This window comes from Pezoporus occidentalis, unplaced genomic scaffold, assembly GCF_034315485.1.
Source record: "Pezoporus occidentalis ecotype Australia unplaced genomic scaffold, CSIRO_AGI_Poc_V1 ctg6, whole genome shotgun sequence".
Classification (NCBI taxonomy): domain Eukaryota; kingdom Metazoa; phylum Chordata; class Aves; order Psittaciformes; family Psittacidae; genus Pezoporus; species Pezoporus occidentalis.
In genome coordinates, this window is record NW_026915943.1 from 8,592,773 (window position 1) to 8,605,440 (window position 12,668).

The following is a 12,668-nucleotide window of genomic DNA, read 5'->3' on the forward strand; positions in this document are numbered from 1 at the left end:
CCCTTGGGTGTCACTTCCGTGGTCTAGTAGATCTTGTAACAAGTCTGGTATACTGGAAGCAGAGTGGACTTCCCTTTCCTCGTTTCATCCTGTTACTTTCCAGCCCTTCTCACCAAAATAGATAAAAAGTGATGCCTCCAAGGAGAAGGTGACAGTGTATGAGAAGCTGTAGCTGTAGAAGCTTTCCAGCGCTAGAGGTGTTACGTAGTTGTAAGATGTTGGTGATAGGGGTTTTTTTTTCAATAATTTAGGGTCGTCAAGAATTTCTGTCTAGGTGTTTGGCTGGTCTAATTAAATAAGTGTATTAGGTAACCTAGGGAGTACTTATTTTCCTGTCTTTCTTGGTAATCTTAGAGACAAGAAATTCTTGAGAATGGCTTTGTTCACTGGCAGTCGCTGCAAAACCAGCTTTATCTATAGGAAAAGTTGGTCCCTTTATGCTTGTCAGAATTTCTGACAAAACCAGCACATGTTGCATTTTCTGATCCCAAGGAAGGTTTTGTATGAGGGGAAACTCAAATCTGTCCTTTCAATCTCTAGTGAGAGCCAAAAAAAAAAAAACCTAAGCTGTGTTCATCGAAGATGCGCATTGCTTTCCTGGAGGGAACTTTGTGTTTCATGTTCTTTCCTTGATACAAATCTCACAAGACTTTAATAATTTGTGAAAGTACATTACTTAAAAAAAATAAAGATATCTTGCTCATCCTTATGTAAAAGGGTATTTTATTTTAAAAGCTCAATTTGAGCATGGAACAAATTGATGAAATTGTCGTACAAAACCTTTAATGCATTAGAATGATTACATTTGGAAATCATTATGTATACAAGTAGTTATTACAGAAATAACCTCCTTTGTCAAGTATTCTTGGCATGGAAGTAATCAGCATCTTATCCCATTAATTGTTTGAAATCTTTAATGAGTTTTTTTTATGGAAGGGTTTCAGTCAAATGCAAATGACTCATTGAAGCACTTAATCACAAGACAAATAGTGATTCTTTAGGAAGTTTTTAAATGTAGCGTGTTAACTGTAGGTACAGAGCTAACTGCTTTTCAGTTACTTTTCTCACATCATTCTTTAAAGATCCATCGTTAGTCAGAAATTCATAATAGCTGGACTGAGAAACAACATGTTTGACAGATGTCAAGACATCTGTGTCTGACACAGCTTCAAATAGATTTTTTCCCTTTGAGTGTTAAAAAAATGAATTTGCTTCTGGTTGATAGAGATGTATTTTTCAGTGGATATTGACAATCAAACATCATCCTTTTTTCACAGGTCTGATTACAACCACATCAAGAAAATTGGATCGGGAACAGCAAGCAGAGCATTTTTTGGAGGTAAGATTAAGTGGAAAATATATGTTAAAAGGTTAACTGATTTTTGTGGTTTAAAATCACTCCTTCCTGTTCCAGGAGAGTAGTATTCTCCATTCTCTCAATATATGACTTGCACAAAGATGGGAATTGTCTGCTTATACAGAAGAAATAATACATTTTGCAATTCTCAATCACAGGAAAAAATTGACCAAATATGCACAACTCTTGTTTTCCACCTTTCATCTGCTTCAGTTAAACCTTTTATTGTAGCCCTGAAATTTTATTTGTGGCAGAAGTCTAGGATATCCAGAGCAATTTTTAATTTTTTTTTTTAGTGGTGGAATCACCACAACCCTGCCAAGATTTTCAGTCTCTCAGGTTAAACACGTTTACCTTCAGTTTTGCATCTCAGATCTAACATACGAGCTATTCTTCTGCATGAACACAAACTTTGATGTTGCTCACATTCACTGCACCATGAGAATTCATGAATAATTTCTCATCTTCCACTTATTTGGACCATCAGTGACAATTTTCAAGTTAAAAGTTGCCCTCTAAAATGAGTGCCTAAACTGTTCCCTTGGCCCTTAGGTGAATGTTTGTCTTTATAAGTAGCTCACATATGTTGGATGTGGAGTGGTATGCTTCTAAATTACTGGGTTTACTACGTGTGTTTTCCTTCACATTGCTGTACATCATGCTACGTTTTTTTCCTTTGGGTATAGAAGATCCTTGACTATGTTCTCTTATGAAATAAGGAATTTGTGAAATAAAGAATTCTTGATTCGTGTGGGTACAAGTGAAAAATAACCATATTATCTCACAAAACCATTCCTACTATGTATTTTAGGAAATTCTCTTCAAATCCATACAAGTAAAAAAGTATCTGGACAAAATAGTTCCCAGTGTAATCACTATCTGGCAGCAAAATGTAGTTAGATATACTTTTACATATTCCATGGTTATTTTTGTTTGTTAGAAATCCCAAATTGTTTTAGGTAGTGCAGAATACGAGACAAGGTTTAATTTATTACTCTACAAGTTTGTTGGGCTTTTTTCTTGATAATTCACTGCAGATTCTTGCACATTCCACGCCATAAATAAATTGGGGGAAATGAAACGATTTTCCCTTTTCTAGGATTTATTAAGTTGGAAAGTTAGTAAAATAATCATGTGTTCCAAAAACTGCAAGCTTTACAGTTTATACTGTCAGAGAAGATTGCAAACTGAATGAAACTGGCATTGATTTTTAAATATATCTATTCATGAGAATATTAGATCTGTAAGTGTCTTTTCCAGTTACGTGTTTGCCTCAGAGACCACGCCAAATCCACATTTGCCAGAGGATTCCCATACAGATGGGGAAGTGTTACTATTAAAGGCAAAACTAAAAAACAATCATTTATAGGAATTAGGCTTTAGTCATCAATACAAGTTAAAATATTTCTTCCCCTGAATTATATCTCTTTTGAGAAAATAACCATCTGCAAGATTTTGAGGACTCACGAGGAACTAGAGGGAAATTGGTGTCATAGGATGCTCCAAGGCTTGTGAATGGAGAGTGAAGTGGAGGGCAGGCTGCAGAGAAGAGAAACACCTGAGCAGGGTGTCCTGGGGAAGCATGAAGAAGACCACACTGTTGTAAAAGAAATCTGGGAATGGTGTGTGGGAAAGGGAATGGGACTCTGGTGGGGACATGGCCTCAGTGGGCACATCAGCTGTTTGTGGTGCTAATGAATCACTGCCTCTTGGGAGGCGCGTTCCCGGGGATCAGAGCAGATAGGCTGCTGGGGATCTGAAGCCACGCTGGCCTAGCTGTGCTTGTTCTTGTGACACACTCAGAAAACGTTTTCTAAAATGCCTGTCTCTCCCTCTGTGTGTAATTAACCCCTGGAGAGGCCTTAATTGCCAAGACAACCATGGTCTCCCAGTAGTACAGTATTTCCCTTCTGGCTTCATTTCATGCCCTTTTGCCAGTAGTCTGTCTGGTATAAAAGAGAGCAAACTTGTCTCCCTTTGAAAAGCTCTGAGTAGTGCTTGACCTGGCAACCCTTGCTCCCCTTTCCCCAGTGCGTGTTTGAGGCACTGACAGACCCTTCCTAGATACAACTTTTTAATTACTTTTAATAAGCCTGTCTTTTCCCTACCAGAATTTGACAGGGACGTTATACCCATAGCAGCCAATACTTACTGAGCAAATTCCATTAGTAACAGTATTTCCATCTCTTTCTCAGAAATTGTTAGGGAAACAAGGTGAAATAAGACAGCAGATGTTAGTCATTGTAATTGTGTGTAGTGCCAATGCTCATCCAGACCTCCACCTGGTCTGGTGGTAATGGTAATAATTTGTAGTGTCAATGCTCATCCAGACCTCCACCTTGTCTGGTGGTAATGGTAATCGTGTGTAGTGCCAGTGCTCATCCAGACCTCCACTTCATCTGGTGATGGCTTAGGGTGGCTCTTCAGGAGAGACCTGTCCCTGTCTATACTGGAGAAAACATTGATTACCAGAAAGGAATGGATATTGTAGACTGCTGTGCTTAGGAAAGGTGAATCTAAGTGACTCACCTTGTAAGTACACAAGAAGTCTGTTGTAAAGTACTGAGCCCAGGTCAGCTGGGCATCGCTTCTCCATCCTCCTTTATTTATCTTATTTGAATGTATGGATGTGTGTCCACATGACTTTTTTAATACTCTGTGCCACAGGACTTACCAAAAAGTATGTCCCAATGAGAGTGCAGAAACATGTTAAGACCCTGAGTTAAAAGATGCATGAGCAAGACACCCTTTTAAAATAATTGAGATTTTTTTGTTTGTTTTGGAGATGGTGTTTGGGGAGGGTTGGGTGCTTTTGGGGGTTTCTGGGGTTTTGGCAGGAGAAGAATTAAAAAAAAAAAGTATTTTGGCTCCCAGATTTTTCATTGGTTGTGGCACTTTCAGTGCTATTTTTTTTCAGCTCTCAAGTTGAGAGCTTAATTTGGTTGTTTTGGTTTTTTTTTTTTGGCACATTCATAATGTCTCGTATGGCTGCAGGTTTTATTCAGTGTTTTCTGTCAGGCAGAATTTTTTCTGCTTAGGGTTAAATTGGATGGTCTTGAATTTTATACAGGATTGTCTCTTGCTTTAGCGGATCCTTACTAATGGTATGGTTCTGCCTGAAATGGGAGGAAAATGACCGCTTGATTAAGTTATTACACGAAGCAAGCCAAAAGCATTTGCTTTATTTCACAGACTTTCTTAAAGATTCTGTAGTTGGGATGAAGAATTTACATATCCATCTGAAGCAAGAAATGTAATTCTGAGAGTTACCTGCTTGCTTTGCAAGTAAATGACGATAGTGATGCATTTCCATGAAGTGCAGTTGCAGGTTTCAGGTGATCTGTCTTTATTCTCCTTCTATAATTGGACATATGACCCTCTTCTTTCCTTCTTTTACTTCCTTCTTCTTCTACATGTGTTGTCTTCTAATAATTTTCATGTTAAAACTTGACTCTATCTGCAATGGTATTATGCTGATTTACTTAGCTAGAAGTGGAGAATATTGGTAGAGTTTGAGCTAAAGAAAAAGCACAGCAAATAGTCTATCTATAGATAGATAGCCCACATCTTTTGTAGATGCCTCCAACTCCTGGTCTGACAGCTTCACAAACACTAGTGGGTTTGCTGTGTGATTTTATGAAACAGCTGCTGCAGTGATGGATATTGAGTAATAAATGTAAAAATTAAACCATTTCATGCAGGATCTGCATCCTTGCATTGTGTCAGCTGATCATGAGATGTCCAGAATATGAGTAATTCCTGCTCTGCTTTCCAGTATACCTGTATAGTTTGATGGGAGAGGACTGTTGAAGCCGGGCTGCAGTTCACTGACTTGCGCATTCAGCCTGGAGGGTGGATCTGAGCACATGTTTTCTCCCCCTGAGTGGTTTCTGAACATGCTGTTACAGATGCTGGGTTCCTTATGCCTCCATCATGGACAGCCTCTGCAAAACACTTCCACTGCTGTGGAGTTCAGTTTGCTGGGAATTGCGGGCAAGACCCATGTTTAGCAAAAGAATGAGCCAAAAGGGGTACAGGCTTCAGAGTGCAATTGTAGCAACAGTCATTGAAACTTTATGATTGCAGGGATAAATTACCTGAGTGAGAGATGACCTTTTCATCCTCTTGATAACAGTATATAGCAAGTTGATGCTTCTAAAGTGCTGAGGCTATTTAGTTTTTCCTTGATGAGCACACGTGATGCAGGCTTTTAAGTTATTTAGCCAGTTTTGAAAATTGCATCCTTAGTGTCTCTCTGTACCTCCAAACTGTTTAAATTTACCACTGTGGATTTATGCAGAAGTAATCTTTTAACATTTGTCATGGTGAAAATCTTGTCCATTCAAAGCCTTTCCAAAGAATAAAAATAGGTGTTAGTAAGCACGGTCAGAACTTTAAATCTCTTCAAGAGTGACAAAGCAACTGAAGACAATACGTTTTAAAATACCGTTACAACAGCCTCAGCCTTTCAAGGTCCAAGTGTTGCACCATAATTATTGAGGAGGAGAAGCGGGAGCAAAGTGTTGGCTTAGTGCAGCTAATTTTTAGCCAACTTAGTGTTATCAGAATAGTAGCAGTGACTTTCAAGTGCCTGCAAATGAGTGTATACAAGCCTCATCAATCTTCCTGCTGTGATGCTTGAGTGTAGCTCTGAGAAGGATGTCAGTAACAGTGCAAGGGGTTGTAATGAAGATAGATTGCTAAATTCGATGTGTCAAAATACATGGGCTGAGTGAAGCGTATTGGTTTCTATTTACTGTAAGTACACTAACAGGGTACAATAAAGTGTGTTTCATGGTGTGTATTTATATGCAGTAATTAGAGGGAAGCGTAATAATCTGCTGTAATTGTAGCCTTCTAAAAAGAATTCAGATTTCCACTCATTTAATGTGAAATTGTAATTGTGAGGTGAGTTCTGATGGAGGGACTATCATTTGGAATCTGGTCTGGAATATCACAGGGGAAATTGCTGCTGGAAATTTACAGCCAGAGTTTGCAGGGAAGAGTGGGTTTTAAATCTCGAAAAGTAGCATTTTAAAATAGCACTGCCTCTCAGTTCTTTCCACAAACACCACGCTGATGGTTCAACGTTGGACTGGCGCTGCGTTCTCTGCCATCCTCCTCTTTTCCTGTGGCATCTCCCATACAAGAATTTAACAGATTTAATCTTGTTTTGCTTCTGAGCCTATTTAGTGAGGCTGTAGCCTTTTGCCATTGGGGATGCTTGAAGTCAGGGGTCCTTTGTAGAAACTGCAGCGTTTTCTGAAGTATATAGGCAGGTGTATTTTTACAGGAGAAGTACAAAAGATGAAGTTCATTGGGTTTATGTACCTGAATACTGCTCGACAGAACACTGATTGCTTAAACCCTCAATTATGAATCTGTGTAAGCGTTTGTTTCATGGATCTTTAGCATTGCCCACATTTGGCAGAGAAAGCTGCATTTTTTCTCAGTGACATGCTGGTGATGGGGTAAAAATGAGGCAGTGTGTCTGATTGAACATTTTATCTGAGGTTTAAATGGCTCCAAAGGCACATGCCTTTCCCTTTTAAACACCAAAGCCTATCAGATGATGCAAGGGAAATTAAAGAAAGAGGTAAAAAGCCTCTTACTTCAAGCTTGAACTTAAAAATTATTACTGGCTGTGCTTGCTGGAAGTAGAAGGACTATTATTTATTACTTTGAAGACACTTGAAAGGGTTTTTAGTTAAACAGTAGGTATGTAGATGCAACTTTCTAAGAAGACAATGAAACCTGTGTCATCATGTCAGCTTTGAATGGTGACACATTGACCTTGAATGTCAGTTTCAAAGTTGGGGATGTCCTGGGTTCAGCAGTAGCAGTCATTTTTTCTCCTACTTAGTAGAAGAAAAAGGAAAAAAGAAAAGAAAGGGGTTAAAATAAACAGTTCTAAAAAAAATCAGACCCATATTTGTCTTGTACCACCTCTTCATGGGTTTATCAGCAAAGGGTGAAGCTGCCTGTGGGATAAGCCAGTGTGGTGGTGATTCTACCAGAGATCTGAGTTCCCGGTGTAGAAGGAACATGCAGAGTTCGCTCATCCCATGCTGCATATTTCCATCCTGTGCCCTGTCTTCCTCAGGAGTTGTTAATCTGCACCATCTTCCTAGAGACACATGGGGCTGCATCAAGTTTGTATTTTCAGAAGCAGCCAACAACTTTCCAAAGGCAGGGGATGACAGGAGGTTAAAACCCTCTTTCAGTCAGATTTGCATATGACATTGCACACTGCTTCTCATGTGTATTCAGGCAGAAAGTCTTACACAGCAAAATATGGGAATAGGCCTGGTGTGATTCATCTGTCTGTGATGATAAGTGGTCTCCTCAATTAACTATTGTCTCTAATTAATGTGATCCAGTAAGTTGAAGAATTATCGAATGCATCCCTGGAAATATTACTAGTTCAGTCCGTTGTCAACTGAGTGGCCTCAGTGCAAGAGATATGAACAGGAATTGTAAACTGCAGAATAATTAAAGCATGGCATTTTCATGGATTATTCTCTCTTCTTTGATTACTACAAATCTCAATAGATCCCAGATGTCCCTTTAATTTAGGTAGGGACTTGAGAAGTAGCACAAACAACAGAGCTTAAGCATTGGGAAAACTGAATTTAATAACAGTTTTCTTCATGCATGTGGAATTTTAATTTTGTTTTCGTATTAAGAAAAAGATCTTCATAAAATAATAATAATAGGGCAAAATGAGCTTGAATTAAAAAAAACAACAAACTTGTGCATTTAAATTCCTTAATGTTCCATTTTAAATTCAGGTAGCTAATGGGAAATGTACACACAACTCTGATGACATAATTTGTACCAAAGGCAAAGAGCAGGAATGGGTCCATATATATCAAATAGTAACAGTGGCCCTCAGCTCATTTCATATATTCAGTGAAATACCGACTGAGCCTTGAGAGACTGGAACATCTATGACATTTCCACAAAATTTGTGGACTTTAATTCAAGCCTGAGGTTTCCTTGTTTTGCTTTTTGCCTTGTGTTTATGGCTGACTTTGGCCTTTATTTTTTTTAGGTACTATTCATCTAATTATTTTAAATCTCTCAAGATTAGATTGTTTAACTTAAAAATGTTTTGCACATGCTGACATAAATATGATATCAAGGGTAAACACACTAGTGACAGCTCTATTAGTCCTTCACTTTTATCCAAGTTATCTGGGCCTCTTTTGGAGAGTGCTTAAGGCAGCCAGCTAATCTGGTACTGTATGGAAGTTCTTACATTGCAGGATTTTGGTCCAGCATTGAAAAATCTCACACTTGTTTGGTTAATCCATTCTATTGATTCAGGATACCAATAGCAATGAAGAAAAGCAGTCCTCTTTTCTATGTTTAATGAACTTCCTAAATCAAAATTCTTTGTAGCTCAATACACAAAACTTTGAGGTTTTGTTATGAATGCTTGACAACTGTAGAAATTAATCAAATAGTTTATAGACCTTTTATAGACCTATTATAGGCTTCTGCTAATTTATTTGGGTATTACAATAAAAAAGCACAGCTCATTTATTCTTTAGTCATCCATTAGCTCATGGAAGAGAATTGATTTTCCCAGTTCATCGATACATACAATGACAGATTCACCATCTACAGTGGAAGGCAGCCCTAAGTATATTTTCACCAAAATCATGTTTCACCAGATAGTGAGTCTGCTAGAAATGGGCAGGGAGCAATTGATATCACAAGCCTATTATCCATTTAGATGAAAAGTTGGCACACTGTAAATGTACAGATGATTTTTCAGGTTTGTGTTTTGAAGAGCATGCATGGCAAGATCAAAGTTGTCCGTGGCTGGGGCTTTGGTTCACACACTGCTGTCTACCATGGTAGCTGTGTCACACTAGAAAAGTCACATCTCTGATTGCCTAGAGCTTCGCCTTAGTTAAGGAATGATTTGCATATAGCTGAAGTTTGCAGAGGGGAGGGAGCTTGTTTTACAGATTTCATGAATCACTGACCTGAACTGATGGGTCATGAAATGAAGAAATGAAAATCCATAAAGCACAGTGCTGTCAGCTTTTTTCGTGCTGGGCATCAAATGCCTCTTTTAGGATTTTCCTTTTGGACCCACAGCAATCTAGCAGCAGGTCTTTAAGCACCTCATTGCTTGCAAGAATGGAAGGAGATATGAAGTGTATAGGCTTAGTGTGCTGTCTTACAAGGTGTTTTCTGCAACTTCTAAAGGGGTAACAGAGAAGGTGGGATTGTGCCAGGAAACAAATACAGCCTATGGTTTGCCAGCCTGCATGGCCGTGACCGTCTCCTGGGAGCTGAGAGGCATATCAACATTTCCTAGACCCTCTGAACCTAATTAAAATCTCACTGGATTTGTGAAGTCAAGTGGTGCAAGAAATTGCCCTTTTGGGTAACTAGTATTATGTTAAGACATATGTGATGTCACTGTGAAGAGGGCAAAGTCTTATTTATTGTCCTGGGGGCTAGTTGAGTTCCTTTGCTTACCCTGAATGGTGTGCTTAGTCTGGCTTTAGTAGCAGTGATTTTCTTGAAGTTAGAATCATAGAATAGTTAGGGTTGGAAAGGACCTTAAGATCATCCAGTTCCAACCCAGCTGCCACGGGCAGGGACACCTCACACTAAACCATGTCACCCAAGGCTCTGTCCAGCCCGGCCTTGAACACTGCCAGGGATGGAGCATTCAAAAGTTTTATCCCTGATAAGCCCCAGGACAAGAGAATTAGTCATCAGCACCCATAGATGCATTATTCCAGATATGTCTGGAAAAGGGGTGAGTGAACACATGAGAGAAAGCAATTTAAAATATACCCAACGCCTGCTGCTTTTGCTCTGTTTGCAGAACTATGAGGTGGCAGAGCATTAGATCAGTGCAAATGGGATGGGAATGCATTATTAAGACACCAGACATTATTGTGTGGCTTGAAAATCAGGTCCGCACCCAAGTGTTAAATGCTGTTGAAACAGAGAGGGATATATTAATGGTCTTCTCATTTTATTAACCTCCTCATGCTAATCTTGTGTAGACAAATTCTGTGGTTAGTCTATACCAAGTTCTTCTTTTCAAGTCAGGATTTAGGAATTTGGTCTAATGTTGCTTTCTCACTGAGGGATTAGCTCACAGATTAGCTCAGGGTTAACAGATTTTTTCTCCATTGTATGTGTCTTAAGATCTGTAGCTCTCTTTTTTATGGGCTGGAGCCCACCTACCAGGCTTAAATTGGTTGGATATACCCTTTCAGGGTGTCTCTTTTGCCAGGCTCCGTGCTTGGCGAGACAAAGGGTCATTGTGAAGGGCATGCTGCTTTGCTAAATCTTCCCATTTGTTTTATGAATGTACCAATGTTTTAATCTTCTGCAGAAGCAGCAGGAAATCTTTCACATGATTTGAATCTATTTGAGATGTACAGAGCCTTTGTGTTATCTGAAGCATGTCTGCTTTAGTGCTATATCATGTTTTCTGTAGCATTTGCAATACCCATCAGCTGCCAGACTGTTAATTTATGTCTGTAAGTGTTTGAGCATACACATGCATACACACACATTTTGTGGAGGTGTCTGTTTCTTGCCTTCCTAGCTAAGACCAAGCTGAGTGTTGCATTTAAGGCAGGGGAGCATCTTCTTTTTCAGTTAGGAATACATTGCATCTGTAATGAAATCTTCTGTGGGCATAGGAAATCCTAGTGTGCGTTTTAATTAATCCATCATTTAGAAACATGCCCTTAAACAAGTTTTTCATCCATATGCCCTTTCCTCCAGGGTGATCTGTACTCGGCTCTTGGGAACTTATGCTTGTTATCTCAAAAAAAGGTTAATTTGGGGATATTTGCACAGCCATCATTTATAGACACTAAATCCAACCACCCTTCTGTATGATCCCTACTTCAGTAGGGATCCCAACACAAAATCTCCAATTTCTTTTACTTCAGTAGTCTTTGGTTTGGTTTGAGATATGGCTTTTGATCACAGGCTCTTACAGTGTCCATGAAGTCTAACTGGAGACGGTTTCCAGGACACCCACAGTTTAAACAGTTCCTTTCCCAGATCATCTTCACATGTGAGCCCTTTGGTTTGCATTCTACCTCTCCACAGTGGAAAAACTGGAACAATTCTTTCCTTTTGCAAGTTCTATTTGATTTTACTCTCTTCTCTTTTCTCCATCATGGTGAAGATCATCCTTATTCTTGAGGTCTACTCTATCTAGAGTAACATCATTGGGTTTTATCAGTGTTCTTCTGATTATTTTTTAGTAGGTTGGTTGGTTGGTCTTGTCTCCATCTTGTTAATGCTTTTCCTATCCAGGGTCTCATAATTTCCAGTATTAGTGATGTACTGAAAACTCTTCATTTCTCAAAATTCCCAGTCCGTGCAGTTGGTGTGCACCTTGAATACACCTTGAATACACATTTTCTTTGAGTCTCATTGCATCTCATACAGTCTTCTCACCAAAGCCTGTAAGGTGTTTCAGTATTATGTATTTTCCCTCTTTATCATACTCACAGATTATGTCCCTCTGCCACATAATCCTTCAACATTCAGCTTAAGCAAAAAAGACATACTGGAAGGGGTAGGAAAATGTCATGCAAAAACATGGTAGTCTGAAAACACTGTTCATTTTTTTTATTTCAAATATAATTTGTTATGGCAAAAGTGCATCATTGTGTGAAATGTGCTGAAATGAGGTTGGAGTATTCAGCATAATTTATAACGACACAAATTAAAGTATTTACTAGACAGCTAGAGATAAGAAAACCTCTAATCGCGTTGAGAATCAGCTTAATAAGCAGATTTGACACTTTTTTCCTCCCTAAATATATTATCATGGAACATAGGAATCCTGATGATTTCTCATCTGACTTCAGCTTGATGATAATCAGAGACCAAACAATTCTTTTGCTTTTTATGAAGATATGATTTAAACAGAAAAGTGCAAAGGCCCTGAAGCATCAAGTGCTATGAAATCTGTCCTCAAAAGCAATAATTTTCTTATCCCAGGCAAACAAATTTCAGTTGTCAAGAAACAGATTAATCTCCTCATTCTGAAATGTAATATTGCTGTTTGCTAATCTCCCGTGATACGGAGACACTGAAAATGTTATCATAGCAGTTCATTTTATGTTTTGGCAAAAAGTACTTTCTTTGGCAAGGGATATTCTAAATACTCAAGAGCCAGGATTAACATCAGTAATTGGGAGCAAAAAGGCAGAACCAAAATAATGAATTATTTTTTTCTCACATTGTCTAGGAAAGTAAAAAATACAAATATTACTAATAGCAGTCTGTCAATTCATGGCTTTGA

The 12,668-nt window shown here is 38.7% G+C and overlaps 1 protein-coding gene across 9 annotated transcripts in view; it reads left to right on the forward strand.

Moving 5' to 3' along the window:
* FAT3 (FAT atypical cadherin 3) overlaps nt 1-12,668 on the forward strand; it is a 413,096-nt gene that overhangs the window by 275,020 nt on the left and 125,408 nt on the right. For all 9 annotated transcript variants that reach the window (XM_062639304.1, XM_062639310.1, XM_062639307.1 and 6 more), the window contains exon 4: nt 1,278-1,339. In XM_062639304.1, the coding sequence (XP_062495288.1) occupies nt 1,278-1,339 (62 nt within the window). The remainder of the gene's footprint in view (nt 1-1,277; nt 1,340-12,668) is intronic.